The 20,467-nt window shown below is 39.1% G+C and overlaps 1 protein-coding gene across 1 annotated transcript; it reads left to right on the top strand.

Annotated features, from left to right (window-relative positions):
* The first annotated feature begins 352 nt into the window (after nucleotides 1–352).
* Nucleotides 353–20,220, top strand: LOC110985809 (dual specificity testis-specific protein kinase 2-like). The gene is made up of 10 exons (XM_087144283.1): nucleotides 353–997; nucleotides 3,078–3,199; nucleotides 3,822–3,870; nucleotides 11,004–11,153; nucleotides 12,244–12,323; nucleotides 12,903–12,987; nucleotides 13,245–13,328; nucleotides 14,505–14,591; nucleotides 15,436–15,538; nucleotides 15,993–20,220. Exons 1-10 carry the CDS (start codon nucleotides 482–484, stop codon nucleotides 16,637–16,639), a joined length of 1,923 nt encoding a protein of 640 aa, XP_087000409.1. The 5' UTR covers nucleotides 353–481; the 3' UTR covers nucleotides 16,640–20,220.
* The last annotated feature ends 247 nt before the right edge of the window (nucleotides 20,221–20,467 follow it).

Below are 20,467 nucleotides of genomic sequence, written 5' to 3'. Positions count from 1 at the left end.
GTACCTGTAGCTTATAAGCAGAGGTCACATGTACATGCGCTTATTAAACATGTTGAGGGATGTATACAGGATGACAGGTTGTAATTACATGTACTTTGTATAGTGAACTTGAATTGAATGCAAGCACATGACCTCAGAGTGATCACTGCTGCAGCATGCCCAATAATTTGCTTGTACCAGTATTCGGTAGTTCTAGGCATCAGGAAATCACTTCACAGACCAATATTACACACATAAAAGTACATGTAAACCTTGGCTTACTGCCACAGGTGCATTTTGTATGTGTCTTAAAGACATGTAAAGAAGATCAGACTTTTTGATCAGAGTATAAAGTACACTTTCCATAACCGGAGTTTATGTTCATCTTCTTTTCAATGCAGATAATTGATGGGATAGATCAAAAGTGAATGATACGATGTCGTACAGGTCATTCATACCATTAGCTACATGTATACCGTATTACGGTTGACCAATAGACGCAATGTCTCAGCTGGAGAAGCACATGCCTCCAACATCCTTGAAGGTCAAGACATCTGGTTACCAACCACAGCAGGGTACCAGTTCACCCTATTGGAACTGTGGATGTACTGGACAGAATGGCAGACGAGACGTAGAATGGCATTGTGGGAGCATCACCAGCGAAGCGAGTCCATTGCCGAGTGACGCATCAAATTCATCCAGTCCTGCTTCGGACTACTGTCCTGCTCAGTGTGATTGTGATCACCTGTCCACTAGTCCCGATGAGCAACACTCCCTCCCCACTAGACTAAACTTTTCCCGCCATGACACGGTGGGCTACACACACTGTGACGGACAGGGTCAGGTATGGTGCGATGGTAGGAATCGCTCTCATTCTAGGATCCCATTGGATTCCCTGAGACCTCTCAGTCCGGGTTCGTCAGCTGTGGCCATGAAGACATTGCTGGACAATGTGTCTTGTCTGGACGACTTTGACAGAGAAGAAATTGGCAGTGGGTTCTTTTCAACAGTCTACAAGGTAAGACTAGCATTGCCATTAATTGACGTAGTTATAAATTATAATGATCCTGATCACCAGAATTGAAACTGAACTGAACCCAGAACCAAAAATTCAAACCCAAACTAAACCCTAGTCATTTACATGTACTGCATACATGTAAGTCCATGTATGAGCTTAACCAGTTCACACAGTAGGACATGTACATGTAGATAAATGATCCATCTGGGAACTCTACATTTATTTGCAGGTCTTATACTGTTTTGTTTTTTAGAAACATCAAGCCTCATGTTGAGTATCAGGGGACGAGGGCGGGTGTGTAAAGTCCTCCTAAATGCATGATTTCCATTGGAGATGGATCAACTGGATTTTGAAGAAGTTACGAGGATGAGAGCTCTAGGCAGGCCCAATCAAACAAAATCTTGGTGCTTGGTTCGTACTTGAGGTCCATGTGTAAAAAACTCTGCAAGTCCTGTTAGAGTTTATCTTGTTTATGTGTCGGGAACAATATACATGTGTACGCATGTACTGTACATGTATGCACTATATACAGTAGAAGAATCCCTTTGAAAAAGCTTGATTGTGTTGTAGCAAGTAGTGCATACACAGTTATTCCTGAAAATCAATTTAATCCTTTTAAATGCAGTCATGCTGCTCAAGAGCAACTGAATGGCTAGCCTAACCCTGACACATTTTGAGGTTACAGCCATGACAGCGTCCCTGGACCTCACACCGGTTCATTGTGATGTTGACAATGATGTACCCGTACCATACATGCCTGAACGTACGCAAAGTTTCCTAGGTGTAGTGAATTTGTTCAGTGTATACAAATCGGTTGTGTTCACGCACGTCATGCGAATCCAGTCTTATTTTGTGGTATCTTCCTGGTGAAGAGATTACCAACAATGTGGACGATCAGGGACAAGTTTTTTATTGAGAAATGTGGAATGCACTCTTTATTTTTCCACAGTGTTAGAATGTGGCATCTAAGCTTCGTGCATGTAGAATATCTACATGTACGTGTAGATTCATTGAACTAAAATCAAAGGTTTAGCCCATGTACATATAGCCTTGGCCTGGTACATGTGTAGATAGACAAATTTAGCCTTTAAAGACAAGTGGTGAAACTACATAAAGTGGGACATGTGACATCCCTTTCCCATTTCTCCCAGATATATTGTATATCCCTCCCCCTGAATACAGGTACGCCCCCCCGGTACGTGTATGCGTCCCCTTTTGAAATTGACACAACCTTTCTTTTGCTTTTAATGCCTACAAAGCCACAAAGCTACATGTACACGTATGTGCTTGGCATTGTACCCATGCCCTCATCAGATATTTCACTTTTATAGCCCTAACAGTCCCAAATCCTCCGATTTTAATATGATTTTACATACACCCTAAGGGGTTAGGGTTAATGCAGAGTTATGTGAGTAGTAGGCATAGCACAAATTGCTTGTGACCTTGCCTGAAGAACTTTCATCTTGGTGTACATGCACCTCTGGTTTGATCTGTCTGTGTACTCATAGTGATGTATGCATGTACAGTACATTGTACATGTAAGGTATAAATGTACATACATTCTCTGGTTACCACTGGACATATGTACATGCCAGATGTGCATTTACTGGTGGTAGTGTGGTAGAACTCAATTACAGGTAACTCCCCCCCACTCAACCCTTGACCCTGCCAGCCATAAGACCTATGGTACACTATACTTGTCCATGCACAGGAATTCCTATCATTTGACCCAATCAGGAGAAAGGAGTCATCTGTCAACCACAGATCAAATGTGGGAGAAGTTTTTCTTAAATTGAAAGTGGAGACATTTAGCATGTTTAGGTATAATGTACATGTATGTCAGGTCTGCCTAAAACCTGATGTCATTGTAATAGACCTACTTACTTAATACAAAAATGTTTATGTTATCATTTATAACTCATAACACGTTTGTGTACGATGTACTTGTACATGTATCTTCTCACTCTGTTTTTTCTTCCGAGTGTCAAAGAATTGTTTCCAAATATCCAGTCGATCTCCTAATATAGTTTCCTTCATCCTCAGACCTTGATTTGATCAGTGTATTATTTTTGCATGACAGGTGCAGCATAAGAAGACAGGGCAGGTCCTAGTTCTGAAGCTGAACAACAAGGAGTCAAGTTTTGCTGGCGTCATCCAAGAAATTCAGCTGCTTAAGAAACTACAGCATCCAAACATTATCAAGTAAGATGTGACAAAATACCAGAGCATAGTTCAGACACACGATATGACATTTCAACCCTTGTTGAGTCCTAAAAATTAATAACCGGTGTGCCCAAATCATGCGGCCGGCCGTGTCTAGGACGTACACAGATGCCATGGGAATTGGTCACAGCCATTAGGCAGTGACTGGTATTGGCTCTTCCACTAGAAGCCATAACGTCCAGACGCAGACTTGTGCTTGGATAGAACTTCAGTCTCCATATCAACCCCGCACGGTACATGTACGTGTACTTACTAGAGATGGAAAGTCCAGTGTGTTGACTTGATTTGAAACATTTTCATTAACAATTTTCTTAGAGGGATTTGTATTACACAAACAAAGAGCCAGTGCCCTGTCTGTTCTCTTGAACAGAACTTATTCATCTTTGTCAAATGTCGTGAAAAAGTTTGCAGCATTTTTTATGAAAGGTACCAGAATTTTTCCGTTATTTGAGGCAGTTTGAAGCTGTTTAAAATTTTAAGGGACTGTACAGTGTATGTAGATGTCTAGCCAAAGCGTGCAAGTCCAGCGCTGAGCTGTGTGGCATCAGGTGAACAACTACTCTGTCCAATTTCCCAACTGTTTTTCTTTCCTTTCCTTCAGGCTTCTTGGTGTGTGCGTTCACGAAGCCAATATCCACGCACTCATAGAGGTAAGATTGCTCAGAGTTTAAAATCAAGATACATGTACATGTATATTTAGTTAAAGTAATGAAATTAGAAATGTTTTCACGTGGCTATGCTTTTTGTACATGTTTTCCCCCTGCACAGTTGTTCACACATCAGCACCATAAACTCTTTCCGATGTTTGTCTTTCTCTTTAGAGACTTTTCAACCTGTTCATGTTGCTGCATGCACAGCCTAAATATGTTGAAGTTTAAAATTACACAATAATTACAAGCACTTTCAGGTCAGAAACACTTTCAGAGGTTTCAGACCTGAAAACATTAATTTCTAAAAACTCAGAAATTTCCAAAGGTAAATGTTGACTACTTCTCCCAGTTCAAACAACGATGTCTGTGGGCTGTTATCCAATTGGGATGGGAAAAACTGCATCAGTCGACGGTAGTTGACGGACTTTAAACCAATTAACTAAGATAAACTACACAACTGCTGTGAACTCTGATACTGGCATCACTGATACAATAACGCTTCTTATTGCTGGTGCAATTGTAAACAATTGACACTTGAATATTCCTAATTCATACAGTAGCTATTGCTTTGAGAGGTTTTACATCTGTATAAGGTACATGTATGATATTAAACACAATAGCAGGCCAATTCCGATTTGTACATTGTACATGTACTTGTGTCTGTTCTGGTGTGTTTGTTTTGATTACTTTCATTGTTTGTTTGCCAATGGCTTCCTGGTTTTTAAAAAAAGGGTAGGGTTTAGGTAGTTGATGCTTTGAAATTTGATCTGTCATGTAGAAACAATGTTTTGTGTACTGAAGAGATCCCAAAACATCTGCAGTTGATTAATTCCCAATGCATGGACATGTAAGTTCACAGTAGTTGGAAAAGATTTGATTGCTGGATTCCTATTTTGTGGAAAAACCACAGAACACGAAAGTTTGTTCAACCGATTTCTGTGAGACCAACCTCAAGTCACATGTATTTGTTTATTTACCACATCCAACTCTAGCGGAGGGATCGCCAGTTACAGGAATGGGATAAAGTTAATGTATGTTAAAATTTTGATTCTAATATAAATTATTGCAATAAATGTTTCAGGAATTCAAAAGGAAAAAAATTAAATCAGTGTTTGCAACTTGGACAGAGCTGAGGAGGCAAATAGAACACCTAAGGAGAATGAAACCATGGTTTATTGCCTTAAAATGTGGAACAATGAGACAGCTCATTAAAACCATCAGGATGGGAAGATGGAATCCTGTATTTCCGAATATTAGAAACACAGATGGCGTGGGGTGTTGATGTCCTTGTGGCTAATTATTCCTCTTGTCTTTAGCTGCATCGCTTGTTGAGTATGGTTTCCTTTCAGCTATGGCCTTCAGTCTGAAAGCTTTCATTGGCGATGTTTGTAATAAAGGAAAATGTCATACATACATGTACAGGTTTAGAGTTCCTCCATTTGAAGATTAAGCCAAGATGATGAAGAGGTCTGTGAAGGGTCGATCAAAGGGAGATGTTTAAAATTGGTCAGTGTTTTTGTACCAGGATGCACAAGGAGCACATCAAAATAGCCCAGTCATTCAAAAGTGACATTGGTAACCTCTTTCCATTGAGAGCATTACACCTTAATTCAAGAGACAATTTTGCCATTACTAATGCAAAATTTGACTACAGTGCTCTATAACTTTTATGTTCACTCTAATTGTCTATTTCCCATAGACATGGTGCCAATGCTGGTACCTAGCCAGATGGATTAATTCCCCCTCTGCCATCTGTCTACCCCTCTTTGGAATCTGTCTACCCCTCTTTGGAATCTGTCTACCCAAGATAATGATTTCTATGCCCAACCAACCTCCATTCAGGCCTCCCGTTGTACAGCAACAATGCCCTCCTTAGATCCATGCAAAATAAAATCCAGGCTGGTTTTGTTTGAAGTCATTTGAGCTGTTGGTTTGGGTTTCTATAATTTGAAAATACTTGTAACTGAGAAGGCACCCTCAGTGTAAACCAAAGTGTTCCCCGATAAGCTCAGTTACATTATCTTCCGAACTAAACATTTTGTGGTCAAGCACCTATAAAACGCAACTAACATCACCCTATATTTGGTGTGTCTTAGACACTAATGCATACCTCAAGGACTTACTCATGTTTGGGGACATAAAATTGCAATTGTGGAACTGAATAATAGCCCATTCCAAGGCATAACTAGGTCTTGTAACAGTAAGAAGATTGTCATAAAGTCAGATCAATATCACAGATTGGTCAACTTTAATAGTGACTCCATCGAACAGAACGAGCTGGAGATCACAAGAGCCAGTTTGGGTGAATGACCTGCTCATTAGAGCATTTTTGCACCTACATGTACATGTTTTTTCATCATAGCACAAAACTTAGTGATGTACCTGCACATCGCTAGATGTACATCAGATCTAAAAACGCGTTTTTATTTCTAATGCAAGTTTTAAAACAATTGCCGACAAATACAGCTTTACAACTTGCGTGTAATTCTTGTGTGTGGGTAATACGGTGTGGTAGTTTGGGGTTTCCTTCACTGAGGCAATCCAAACTCTTTGACATTGGAGGATATACAGTAAAAAGCCTCCAAGTCTTCATAAATATTGTCATACGGTAGATGCTAACAGAAATGCCTCAGTGGTCTCAGTTAGTACATGTAGCATATTAATTCAGCATTTGGGAATTCATACACACCATGAATTAAAGATGGGACTTGTGGTCGCCAACAATAATACAAATATTGCGGCTGTGATGACAGCTACGATTTCCTTCAGGCTAGATCACAATTTGTACCTTTTGTGAAGGTACGATATCGGAAGTTACCATACAATGCATGAATTGCATAATACCAAGGACTATTCCCCCATATACTGGACAAATCTGGACTAACAAGTTGCATGCAGCTCCCTTGCATCTTTCTGTTACACACCCTATGCCAGGTATGCTGTGGTCCCCAGTGATCTTGGATGAATTAACAAGTGTACTATCGCCAAGCTTCTGGCAAACAGTCAAGAAAACAGATTCCAAAGATAAATGCAAACAAACAATCCAGAGTGCTTCTGCATTGCTAGCACATGGCTGCAGTACCTGTCGCAGTGTCGCTTGTAATTGAGAGGATTATTGAATCCCACAACATATTCATCAGTTAGAATGCTCTGCTAAGTACCAGGATGTATGTGGCATACGTACATTTGCGGTATGCATCATAAACACACACTTTAGATATTGGTATTGTACAGAGATTGGATTCTGCAGACTTGGACAGTTGCCATTTACTTACATGTATATCTATTTGTAGTTAAAACACCTGCTTAGCAACAACCAGGTTACCAGCCTAACTGTCATGTACTAGTGTTTCTCTTGACCGATTCCCTGCTAATGTTGTTACACATAAATACCAGTATGTAACAAGCAATACATGTACATGTGCAGATTAATATTTTCAGGTTTGTGGCTAGGAATGTGTTAGTAAGGTCACACCTTTTGCGCCACTATTCTGTCCCATGAGCTGCACGTACTACTAAACTGATTGTATTATCGGGTCGGTTCTGAAACAGAGCTGTTGGTGCGTGAAGTTCAAGGTTAAGAAGAGAGACAGAGTGACAGATGCCTCTCTGTTCATACAGGCTACTGTACGTACTGTATGTGGGCATGTAGTGAGCTAGATACTGTGCTCGTTAATCATTTTAATAACAGTCTGGTTGTAGCAGCAGGCTATTGCCTAGAGTTTGATTTAACTTTGTAAACACATGTTATTGTCCGTTTTGTCTATTTGTCCCAATTTTAAGTACGGGTACTGTTTGGTGTTTGTAAGAATGCCCTCTGAGGTTTGCTGTATTTGTTTTTTTTTGCAAAGGTCCAATATACATGTACATACATGTACTGTACAGCAAACACCTGAAAGTTGATTTTGTACAACTGTGCAGGTTACATTACATATATTGTACATGTCCCCGTAGGAAGTTTTACACTTCATTTATTAGTTTTGTCATGATTTCAGTTTTGTACAATAACCTGAGTAGCCTTATCAAGATACAAATGAGGCCTGTTATTCTTAAGTTACAGATTTACTGGAACTTGTTACTCATATCCTACATATCGGTATACACATTGCAGCTTCCCACAGGAACTATAAGATATTACTAAAACACCAGGTGTAAGATTTGTGAGGATTTTTTACTGATTCCAAGATTTTTTGCACTAGATTTTTTCTGAATTCAGGATTTTTTTTATTTGAACAGTGTCTGTTCAAAATCTTGAATATCCTAAGTATCCTATTGAGGTATTTCTACTTATACATTTTAATTTGGAACAGAAGAAATTGGTATTGGTAAATCCTAGATCTTTGCTGCCGTCTGGCTTTCAAATCCTTCGGTAATTACTTTGTGGATATTTCATTTTACTCCAATCCCATCCCTGAAAAGCACAAATGAAGGCAAAGACACTGCTGAAGCTTATTCCCTAGATGTACATGTATACGATAGGACGTAATGCTGCTTGGCTGTGTTCCTTGAAATCTGTCCTGTTAATTTGCAAATCGTTTGAAAGCTTTTTGTCAAATACAAATTTGAAAAAAAAATGGAACAGGATATCTATCACTTTTAGTCAGTTTCCAGGAATGCAGGAAGTGTAGCAGTTGCATAAACAATACAGTTGAGGTACCATCTATTTATTTAATTGAATCCTTCTTGATTGATGAAAATATAAAAAGATCCAATGATTATCAGGTATGAGTAGGAACAACTTGCATTATTCAGTGCTTCACAATACTCCCGTCCCCCCATCCCATTTCACCAAACCACACCCACCTCCTTCTCATCCTTCATCTGCCACCATCTACCAATCAATTTACGATCCTGCTTTTCTCATTAACCTGCCTCACTCTCCTCTTAGTTTGTTTTCTTTTCACTTCACAATGTGACATTTGTCTCTACATTGACCCATTCCATTCAGTGAGATGCAGTCCTTAGAAACCTTTCTTACCAACTCAGGATGCGCTCTTCTCTCTGTAGGTAAATGTCAGCCGTCTCACTGCTGGTCTCCATTCCTAAGAGATCAAGTGTCAGTTTATCATTTAATTTATTGCTGTCATCTGTTACAAGTATGGTATCCCAGTCATGTGGTACTCTAGAATCATGTTTAGTCTGCCCATGTTGGTCCAGCAATTAATTTCATCAGTCATCATCTTTATGCAAGTTTCAAGTCTTAATTCTGATAAATGCCATCACATTAAGTTAAATGTTCACGTGGTATTAAAAAATAATTGCTGTCAATAAATGTATGGCACATGTTCCTGTGCACATTCTTTTATGGTGTCAGAAGAAATCACTAATAATTACGTAAGGTTACATGTACAAAAAATGAGTCCTAAATGTACTGGATTTTTGGTGAGATTAGGATAGTTGTCAGTAAAGAATCTGACGAATTGGAATTTCTAGATCTTTGCCAAGTTGGCAATAAGGGTTAAAATTGAAACAGAGGTTTGGTGTTCTCAAACAAGGGAGTACTAACTTGTTGTTTGTTTGAAAAAAGTTGAGGTTTGACACCCCTGAATAGACAAAATGATTTGAGGGCCATTTTGTCAGCTGTGTATCTTTTCTCATTCTCATTGGAAGTACAGGTAAAATAAAAATGTGTGGAATTTGGCAAATTTCAAGAAACATGTATTAAGGTGAATATTACCAGAGAAATTTACCTATACATGTTCTCTGTTCAGACACCTCTTGTCGTTTATTATTTGCTGTATATATCACAGAACCAAGCATGTTATGATTTCCCAGCCATCATTGGCTAAACAGATCTTCACCGGTAGTTGCTACAGTTCACGTCCGTTTCCTAGGCTTGGACAGGAAATAGAAAGACCTTAGCAAGCAAATTTCACAGCCACACCAAGTGATTGAGTCCTTCAAACAATGTAAGGGGGGTCCATGCCCAAACTTGTACCCCCTCTAGCTTTGAAATGATAGACCATTGCTCTCAATGTCAGTACTTTTCTGTTATAGCAAAACATGTCCATGTATGCCAATTTATACCCTCAAAGCACCTACATTGTACATGTTAGTTTTTATTTTTATCCTGCTGCAACCACAGTTTGAGACCGTTCTATGATTTTTTTTGGGGGGGGGAAATTCCATGCACAAGTAGAGTCACAGGTCCTTATGGTTTTACATTGTATTTCAAATCTTACATGTTTGAGATGAGTACATTCGATGCTTATAAGTACTTCCATCAAAACTTCCACTAAGAATAAATTTTGATCTGCTTGTAGCATTTGGGAAAAGTTTCGGTTAATTTGAAACCCTTGTAATTGCTGGTATAGGATATCTGCTAAAAGTTTGCCAACCTGAACGGATTGTTTTATTTTCCATCAAGCATTATCAAGTATTCATCAACAGTGCAAGTAACGTCTTTACCAGTCTGTTCATCAAATTGAAACTGGTTATGTCCGGTTGCATCTGATACAAAGCATGTGTACGTGTCAGAAATACATCAGATCAGCTCCATCATCCTGCCTTCTGTGGCCTAGTTTTTCCTGTTTTTCGTCCAGGTTCCTGATAGACTGATAGCAATTGACATGTTTACCAAGGACATCTGTGCTAGAAAAAAACGTTGTCATTTTAGCCTTTAATTAATTCCCTACAGAGTTGTTTTGATTTGGTTGTTTTGTTTGTTCCTTTTGTTGCATGTGGGATTTTTTAAGAGGGTAGTTTGAATAAAACAGTAGTTATACCACAGCCATCTTGTTTGTAAAAATTTCTACAGGATTCTTTAATTGGTTTTGATAACTTAAGATTGCCAATAAACGTAAGACATGGTTTCCATCCTTTACTTTAAACTTGACAGTGATATGGGACAGTGGCATATACATGTACATCCATCATCTTTTTATGCTGTAAATGTTAAAGAAACTGAAATAGTGCATCATGGGAAATTATCCAAAATGGTCAGGGTTTAAATATTGAGTTCACTAAACTTGAGAAATAAACCGTTTGGTTTAGGAATACAAACATCTCAAGAATCTCTTACAAGGAATCCATTCTCCATTGGAAGAGAGGAGTCCTCTTGTGTAACCAGTGAATCCTAAAGTTCCAAGCAGAGGAATTCACTGTGTTTTTCCTGTTCTTTTCCTGTTTTGTAGTACATGAATGGAGGTTCCTTGAGTAATATCTTACTGGATGAGACGCTCCATCTGTCTTGGATGGTGCGTATGGGTGTTGCCAAGGATATAGCATCAGGGATGAGCTACCTTCATATGCACTCTGTTATCCACCGAGATCTGACATCGATGGTATGTCCCTGATAGTAACACAAACTAGGAGAAGAATGCCTAGGATTCATTCATCATTCATTTCTAGTTGACTGGAGAAGATTGTCTGTTGGAGGATTCCAACCCTCAATCTCTAGTTTCAGTTTCTTGCTTGAAGTTGGCAGTTAGCCAGCTTATCACTTTGTTTGTCACAAACCAAAATGGTAAGAAATGAGCCATCCTTTGGAATCAGTCCAACTCTTTTTTTAGGATTTCTTTCATGACTGTGTGACAGTCTTTTTCTTCAAAATGGAGGGCTCGCTTCACTTATGAGTCTGTAGAGAAAACCTTAACCAGACAGTGCCTGATAAAGCAATGATTTGAAAACCAGCTGGGAACCAGTGTGGTACTTGTGGTGAAGACATTGGCAGAGAGTTTGTCCTCAACCATCGTGTGACTTTGCACGCTCCTACTTCCCTTTCAGATTTCCCAACGTGGCGATGACCACATTTCCTTGAACAAAATTGGCCAGACTTCCTTACATTGAAAGCACTGAATATTCAAAACAAACAAAAGCCACCTTTATACTGAAAACCATTTGCATGAACTGGGCAAAGTTTTGATAACCATTGATGGTTGATTAACATCGTCATTGTCAAAATGAAGCGAAAAAGAAATTCCAAACAAAGTTTTTCATGGCTAAGATTACAGTCAGCGGATGTAAAAGCAGTTTATAAATAACAGAAGGATATGTCAGTGGAAGCAGAATACTAACAATAAAATGGAATTTCTTTTTAAGAAGTGGGCATGAAAAACGTAACTAACATTTCATTTTAACTGTAAACTGTTGGGTATGGCATAGTCAAAACACCTGAAAGATCAGGCTTAGTATCAGTATCCATCACGGTAAAACAAGATCAGCTTTCATATCAGTAGCGAGGGTGATTTGTCCTGACTGAGGCACCCAAAGTGTATTTGAAAGTTTTAGCCTATTTTCAGTTTTGCTTTGTGTTGTTTTTTTTCTGTATTCAGATGCTTGGAAGGTCCCCCTTTGCAAAGTTTGTATGCTCTGGCTTTCTTACTGCAGGAATTTCAAGCAATCTTTGAAATCGCATTTTCTGTTCTCTTCTAGAACTGCCTCATTAAAAAAGCTAGTAATGGTGCCATGCATACTGTGGTCGCAGACCTAGGACTGGCAGCGAGAATACCCAGGTACGTAGGTCACAGGTCAACCAGTGAGGTCAGGTCTACTAGAGGTCAGGTCATAAACGCAAACACTAAGGCCAGCGAGTTTAGCTGACCTGTCAAAAGTTGGTTGCATGATGTATAAACCGAGGGAGTTACTTAGTTGACTTTTCTCAGTGGTTTGACACTTTGAATCATTTTTGGAATTATTCGAGTTATGAACGAATATTCTCATCATTGTGCAGGAGATTGTCCTGGTATTCAGTGAATCTCAGTATATGTTAAGAATATGTATAAACCTGAATAAACTGATTCCCCCCTCTCCCTTTAATGTGAAAAATGCTAGCCAATCATTTTACTTGTACTTTCCTGGTGTGCATTGTCCACTGTCAAAGGAGGAATGTTTGTGAACCAGTGGAAAGCAGGTTCCCTCACACTCACAGGGCCCTCTTTTGTTTGTGTACAGAGTGCATACTTCTTAGACCCATCACCTTTAAAGCCATCGTTAGAAGCAAATGTTGGGCAAATAATCATTTTCTCAAAATTGATTGAAAGAATTAGTTTGTATCCTACTTTGTGAGAGTATTTTTTTCCCTTCCCATCCAGAGATCCATCAGAGAAGTTACAAACTGTTGGGACGCCATTCTGGGTGTCACCGGAAAACCTCAGCGGGAAATTCTACACGGAAAAAGTAAGGAGGAACCGTACACTCATTACTGAAGCACTATCTTGGCACTGTTTAAAACTTTCACTCTGATTCTACAAAAACTGCTAGCACATTTCAGAGGTTCTGGGAAGGTAACAGTTTAAGGTATTGCTTGTGATTGTGTATAGTCCTGTGAAATAGCACCACCCCTTTTCATGTGTTCTAGAGGCTGCTTTCACCCATCGTAAAGCTTTCTCCCATAATTTAAGTGTTCTTTTCATCCTATCATCCTTTTTTCCCAGACGGATTTATTTTCCTTTGGGATCATCTTGTGTGAGATCATAGCCAGAGTGACTGCAAACCCGGATGAACTTCCCAGATTACATGTAAGTTGAAAACACTCCATATTTAGTTTTATATTTGTATTAAAATCAAGGATTCCTCAAATTTGCAAATATTGTCGCAGTTTATAAGAGAATGCAACATTAGTTATTAGAAAAAAGGAGGGAACATTAGGGAAAAGATCTTGATAAGCCCCATAGATGGACAGTGACAGTTTGTTGCTTTTATTTACATGTGTTTATTTATTTATTTATTTCTGATGACCAACAGCAGTATAACCGCCACTTGCAGGCATCCATGAGAAATAGATGAAATCTCTGAATTAAATAATGTACAAATAAATTATACAAATAACCATAAAATTAATAAAAATTAAAACACTGACCTTCCAAACTTGGCACATTCTTAAGACATCAGCACAGGGCTGAAAAAGAGTAGGATATGCATGGACAGACAAACAGGGCTCAGTAGAGAAACACAGAAGGAAAGGGGGTGGGGGCAATAGAGAGGGAAGGAGGGGAAGGGCAAAAGGATAAACAGCACATGTACATGGAACATGGGGTGTGGGAACAAAGAATGGAGGCAAGGGGGATAAACCACAAGGGATTAACATTGGGGAGACCAGAGAGGATAAAGATCAAAGGAAGCAGAATTTGAAGTTTAATAGTGGAATTGTGAGGGTTAAAGAGGGATTCTATGTACATCTGATATGTACATGTATGTGGATGTACTTTAAGACTTCTTCAGCAGCATTAATTTGGGAGGAAACACGGAAGACATTTCAGTTTTAGAGCCTGGAGCAATGCTTTAAAGGCAGTCAACTAATGTAAACCTGCTCTTTGAGTTGACTGACTATTGTAATTGACATGAAAGCAGCTGTGGATGGAATGAAACCTCGGTCATCAGGGAGAGATGGCAAGACAAGAAATGCTCTACCCACCTGACTCAAATTGTGTTCATGATACGTTGTCATCAGTGGTGGATTACATGTACATGGGAATGAGCAAGACACACACCAGACTGAATGACATGGATGAACCTGTCATTAACCTTTTAGAAGCATGGTGACATAAGAAAAGGGCGCTGTTTGAAGTGGGTGAATTTGGAGTTAACACAAAAGATTTGATCCCTAACTAAACAGCGCCCTCCCATGTGCCCCCCATGCCTCAAATGGGCCAATTATCTTCCGTTTAAATCACATGGTTATTTTTGTTCTACAGAATTTTGGACTAGACATGGAAGCATTCCGTACGCTAAGTGGTAACTGCCCAGAACAGTTTCTCCTTCTTGCTTTCAGCTGCTGCAACGTAAGTAAAATGAACCTGCAGCTGGACCAAGAGATGGGGCAATTTTTTTATCAACGGAGGCTCCTCTGGTCAGAACCGAATTTCACAGGTTCATGACAGGCATGCATCGTGGTCGTTTGGCTAGCTACAGAATGAACATTCCAGACCAAAATGGCTGTTTTCAACTGATGAGGGGGTGCTTCTGCTCAAGGCAGATTATGTGATATTTTTCGTCACCATCTGAAGTGTTTCCCTTGAGGAGCTGGGAGTGGCTGCATCTGATGTCTGTCCTTTGAAAGATGAATCAATTGTCACACATTTTGTGAAACTTTCCTAGGCATAGCATTCTCATTTGATGCATTGTACTAAACTTTTTTCATTAATTCTGTTTAGTTTGTGGAAATGCATTTCTGTACTTTTGTTCTGCTAAGGCTGCAATTTTCAGTGGATAATTTCCCCATTTTTCATACTGTTCGATATTTCCATTTCCTTTGTTACCTCCAATCAGGACATCAGTAGTTATGTTTACCACTTCTACAAATGAAGTTGATTCTTTGCAGTGAAGGGCACTGAGAACACTCTGGGTTGGTGCTTCATTGAACTAGTTCTGAAATTGTTTCAAGGAAAAGTTAAGTTGGCGTACTGACTGAATACAGATTAAATTTGTACATGGGAGCTGGAATTATTGACCCGTTACAATAGTACATTTACAGAATGGTCTTGTAATTTCATCAAGGATTCTTATCTATCCAGGATAAATGGAAACATCATTCCAGTTTGAAACAAAGTAACCAAGCTACATCTCCTACGGACTCAAGTGGCATGTTTTATGACTTCCTGTTTTGCCAATATGTATGGTTTTTAGATGGAACCCAGCAAGCGGCCGGCTTTTACAGAAGTTGTGCTGAGTATCAGGAACATAGAAACTGATTACAACAGACACAGCAAACGAGCTCCATCCCTGTCAGGTAAGCCTGACTGATCCAGTCTAGGAAACTCTCAGGTTTAGCTTTTACCTGGCTTTTTACTCTGCTTTTTTATTTTTGATTTTTTGGGTGGAATTTATTATTTTTGTAATCAAAACCCAGATGTACATGTAACCTGCTCAAGATTGTGTGTCGTGCATTATTTATCACTGTTGTTTCATTTATCAATCACGAGCCTGGTGAAACATTGATGCAACGAAACCGGTACCTTCACTGTGGTTTCAGTTTGAGTTCCTGTAAATATTTCCAAATTCTTGTCTTGACACTGTCCATACGTTGTTTCAAATTGTCTAGAACCCATGTAACTGCAGTCAGGAAGTCACAGCTACTTTCCATCTTCAGAAAGTGCCTGACTGACGTTCATCTTTTTATACCCTCTGCTGACCTTTCTCATTCTTGTTCCATTTTATGTATTCTGTTGATGACTTGTACCTAGGTCGTATGAGATCGCAGTCAACCCTTGTTGCATCCTACCCACCCCAGACTGTACCAGACGCTAAGCCCACCCCGATTCGATCGCCTCGCAATTCTATCATCCGTAGCAACTCAGACTCCGGGTCCCGACCACGAAAGATAAGTGTCTCCAAGAAGTGGGTCAATCCCTTTGACACACCCCATTTGAAGAATGGCCGGACGAAACTCATTGAGGGGATGTCATCGACAGCTCTTTATGAACTACCAGGAGAGATCTTGGATTCTCTTCAAGCAATGCTCCAAGAGGATGAAGATGAGGAAGCTGAGGCTGCCAAGGAGGAATTGGAGAGATGTGTGAGGCAAAGATCCAAATCTCTGCCCAACTCTCCTGTCATCCATCGGCAAGAACTCAAACTAGACGAGAACACAAACTATGTACACTCTAACATGGACATCAGGGATAGGATGACTGTTGCTGACCGACGGAAAACTCTTTCACCAGGGTTTGTCCCCCCAGATTGGCTTGGCCGGGTGGGCCGGGCTAGGAGTAAAACTGCTTCTGAGTTGAGCAATCTTAAAAGTGACCCAGGCCTGGGATCTCTCGGTGAGGACAAACTGGGCTTGAAAGGCAAGGAGAATCAAATCACTGAAGCATCTGAAGATGCCTAGCTTTGAATCTTGACTTGAGCCCAGTGTGCAGTTGGCTGACATCTGTGAATAGGACAGCAGTATTTGAGTATTAAATCCTCATTCTACTCAGTAAGATTCTACCCACCTTCCACTATGCCTACATATTCTATACAAGTATTGACAATATTTTCAGCATTTATAGATGTTTAGTGTCAGCTTTGCTTTTTCCTCCGACGTGTATCAGTGGGTTGGTTTCGTGAAAGGATCTCAGGCTAAGGATTTCTTGAAATATGTCAGGTTGGGATTTGGCCCAGGATCAGAATGTTACAGGTAGTTACATTAGAACTACTGGCAATTAATTTTTAAATTGGAAATGTGCAAGACACATGTCTGTACTTCCCAAGGTGTGGCCAAACAAAAAAGGTTCAACATACAAAGATGTTAATTTCCAGACCCGCTTTTGTTTGAGAGTGTGTTCTGAATTTATTTTCCTCCAAAAATAAACCTAGTCCAGGAAAGAAGAAGCGAGCATCAATTTGTGATGGGAAAAAGGCAGCCATATTGTCAGAAAAGGCAGCCATATTGGCAGAAAAGGCAGCCATATTGGCAGAAAACCCAGCTGTCATCAATGCAATGATTTGGAAAGGGAGGTAAATTTACCCTCTTATAAAGGAACAGGATGTGTTTTTCAAATACAAGTATATAGTTTGGGGTTTTTTTGCTTTGTGTGCTTGCTTACTACTCCTTCGAGTCTGATCCTCTTACATTGGTTGGCCAAAGAAAATGAAAAAAGTTCAAATTCTAGTCGGGCATTCTTTGAAAGGAAAACAAACCAAACGTCAGCTTTTTTTTCCTGAAATATGAACGGGTCAAAACCAATATCTATGCCACTTGTGACATGTATTTAGGTTCATGTACAGAAGTTTTTGTATTAATTGTGGACTTGATCATGGGAATTTCATCGTGGACAAAATCACTGAGCCATTAGATGGCTCAGTGATTTAAGGCTAAGTTCTCAAATCTGTATTAAATACACTTTCAGAGATTTGACAAAGAAGCTGTCGAACTTGTAGCACTGTTGACAGTTGCCCTGATTATAAGTAGAGTTTTCCAGCTTCCAAGAAATCTTTATTTTCTAGATTGTTTAGCCCAAACTCATGGGGAATTCTATTTAATGTAGGACATTTTGGCAGAAAAAAAATGGAATTTTGTAAAACGTGTGATTTCTTCCAATTTGAGATATGTTCGTTCCTGTACATTAATTCCTTATATTGTTGCAGTCTTGTTATAATTACTTCATACATACATGTACATGTATCTGCTTGTAAACAGAAGAACATTACTGTCATTATGTGTTAAGTTGGTGTTAGATTAATGATATCAACATGTAGATATGCATGTTATGACATGGAGAATAGATCTGTAACATAATGACATCTAGCTTTGTGTACATGTAAGTTTGCCTGTAGCAGTGTGATAGGACGTGATCCACTGAGGGCTCCCATAGGAAAGTGCACATGTAAACAAAGTGTGACATCAGGTGTGTTGGATTGAATAAGTGATGATTATATTGACTGATAATTGTACTGGTCATTGGTCAGGGTGTCTGTGGCAGTGGCGTATACGGGGGGGGGAGTTCTTTCACCCCCCCAGGAAATTTTTGAGGTTTTGGGTGAGCAGGAAAGAAAGTACTGTGGGTCTATTTATCTAACAAATATTAGTACCTAATCCCTTGAAAAACCCACACCAGCAAATAAAAGCAAGGATGTCAGACTGTGAGAAAGGCTTCTGATTTTTTTTCCTTCCAACATCATGTTGAATCAGCCTGAAGCCCCATTTGCTTTGAATTTGCCCCCCGCCCCCACCAAAAGCTGGATACGCTGCTGGTCTGTGGTCGTGTATTGGTCATTGGTCACGGTGTCAGTGGTCATTGTAATGGTCAGTGTGTCATTACGTCTTACCTCATGCCAAGGAAAGTAAAAAGTGACAAGGCAATTTTTACAGCTTTCACATGTCATTGCTATACCTCAAGCTTGTACAACTTGTCTTGGGCTGATTTTTGTAACCGTTGTATTACTGTTATTATTAAGTGACTTAATTTGACTTCAGATACTGTTTGGTGAAGAGTTTATCTTGAGGAGATTTTCCACTGTTTTAGAAACCAAGCCCAAAACGAAAGGAAAAGTTAAATGTTTGTTATTTCGTTTTGCAATATGTTTAATGTATTATTTTGCAATATTGATGTACTTTTGATTGTGCTTGTGTGGTAAGCATACATGTTAAATTTCATAGGAATTTATTGGTGTTCAGGTTTTTCGTTTAGTTTTGTTTTGCCATTACACAGTAAAATACTTAAGTTTTTGGTAAGTTTTACCAGCTCTCATCAAGATATAGAAATACATTAAATGTAAATCTGCGTCTTGATGATAGATCACACTCTCCACTTGATCAGTTGTTTAAAGTACTTCAAGGAATGTTTTTTCTGTTTAAAAATGTGGACCTCGGGTTTATTTTCAACTCATTATGCAAACCGAAGAATAGAAAGTTAGATACTAAGTGTACCAATGCAGGGTTTTTTCAAATGCAGAATTTCTTAATTTGCTGTTGATGATAGTAGTAGAATTGATCAGGGGGTTCAGACCAGGAATTTTTTTTGGGTGGGGGGCTGCTCAACACTTTAAGAAGATGCATAATGCGTTTAGCATAGATCTGGTGCTATCTTTCTAATCTAATCTAATGTATTGCTAGACGTAGCAGAAATCAAGTATTGGCAATCGTTTAAATCTGAGTATTAGAGAGTTTGAAGAGAACCTCCTTTGAGAAAATAACGTTTGCCCAGAAGTGATTACTCTTATTATTAATTTGTTGATGAGTTTTGCACATTTTGATGTGGGTAAATAGTTCTTTCTACAATTGATTTACGAGAATGTCGTAGACCATTATGTAGTTCTTACCCTCCATTTGAATAATTTTGAATTTTCTGTTTACTTTATACATTGTCGGTCTTATATAAAGGCGATGTTGAATCCTTATAGAAGCCAGAGACGACGAGAAGTATTTGAAAGCCCCAAGGGAAGTTGATGTCGCTGTCACAGGGAGTTTTCGAGGAAAAGAAATCTCACGAAATAGTTTACCTCCTCAGAAAAGGCGCATACACTGGACAGAAATAAATTTGGTACGTTTAAAATTTTTTTAAGACATGGAAATCAAACGGATTGTTAAAACACAGTTCAAGAGGGGAATACCGAAGGCGGGAAACATGCAATTTTTTTTTAAGTCCACCTGTATGATTGTGTGAAATGACACTTTTAGGCATTTTCTTCCAAAAATTGTGTGTAATTATAACTATTTTGCCTTTTTTGGTGTGGAAAATTATATCGAATTGAATCTCTCTGTATTATGTTAATTTGTTTGGAATTGCTTGTAAAAAAGTATACTTGTACGATAAGAGCCGCATGAAAACAAATGTATAATTATCATGTAAACCATGTACAGACTATAGAAAAATATAAAACGATATCGATTTGATTAGTACTGTGTTTTGGAATGATTTAAATAATTATATTTTTCTCATGTTACTACAGACGTGAAAGGAAAATAAACAGATTACGAAAACGTAACTTGGAGATGGCTTTGTTTTCAAACTACGTCTTGCTTGGCAGCTTTCGAGTCAACTCGTACCTTGGGCGACTCGTACCTTGCTTGGACGACTTGTTCCATGGGCAGCTCGCCCGTAAGCATGCCCGTATACATGGACAAACACTGCAGAAGTGTTGTAATTGATTGGCTGGAGGTGAATTATCCAAAACCCGTGGAATAGGTTTTCCTCTTTTATTACTCAAATAACGGCATCAATGTCATTACGTA

This window comes from Acanthaster planci, linkage group LG12 (assembly GCF_054643075.1).
Source record: "Acanthaster planci isolate LZ-2023a linkage group LG12, COTS_SCS, whole genome shotgun sequence".
Classification (NCBI taxonomy): Eukaryota; Metazoa; Echinodermata; class Asteroidea; order Valvatida; family Acanthasteridae; genus Acanthaster; species Acanthaster planci.
This window is presented reverse-complemented; position numbering and strand designations above follow the sequence as displayed.

Bases quoted from the DNA above. Each gene is read 5' to 3' on its own strand.
- LOC110985809 (XM_087144283.1), top strand. From the start codon at position 482: ATGTCTCAGCTGGAGAAGCACATGCCTCCAACATCCTTGAAGGTCAAG. The intron at 3,871-11,003 runs GTAAGATTGCTC...CCTGTTTTGTAG, and splicing joins ATATCCACGCACTCATAGAG to TACATGAATGGAGGTTCCTT. The intron at 14,592-15,435 runs GTAAGTAAAATG...TATGGTTTTTAG, and splicing joins TTGCTTTCAGCTGCTGCAAC to ATGGAACCCAGCAAGCGGCC.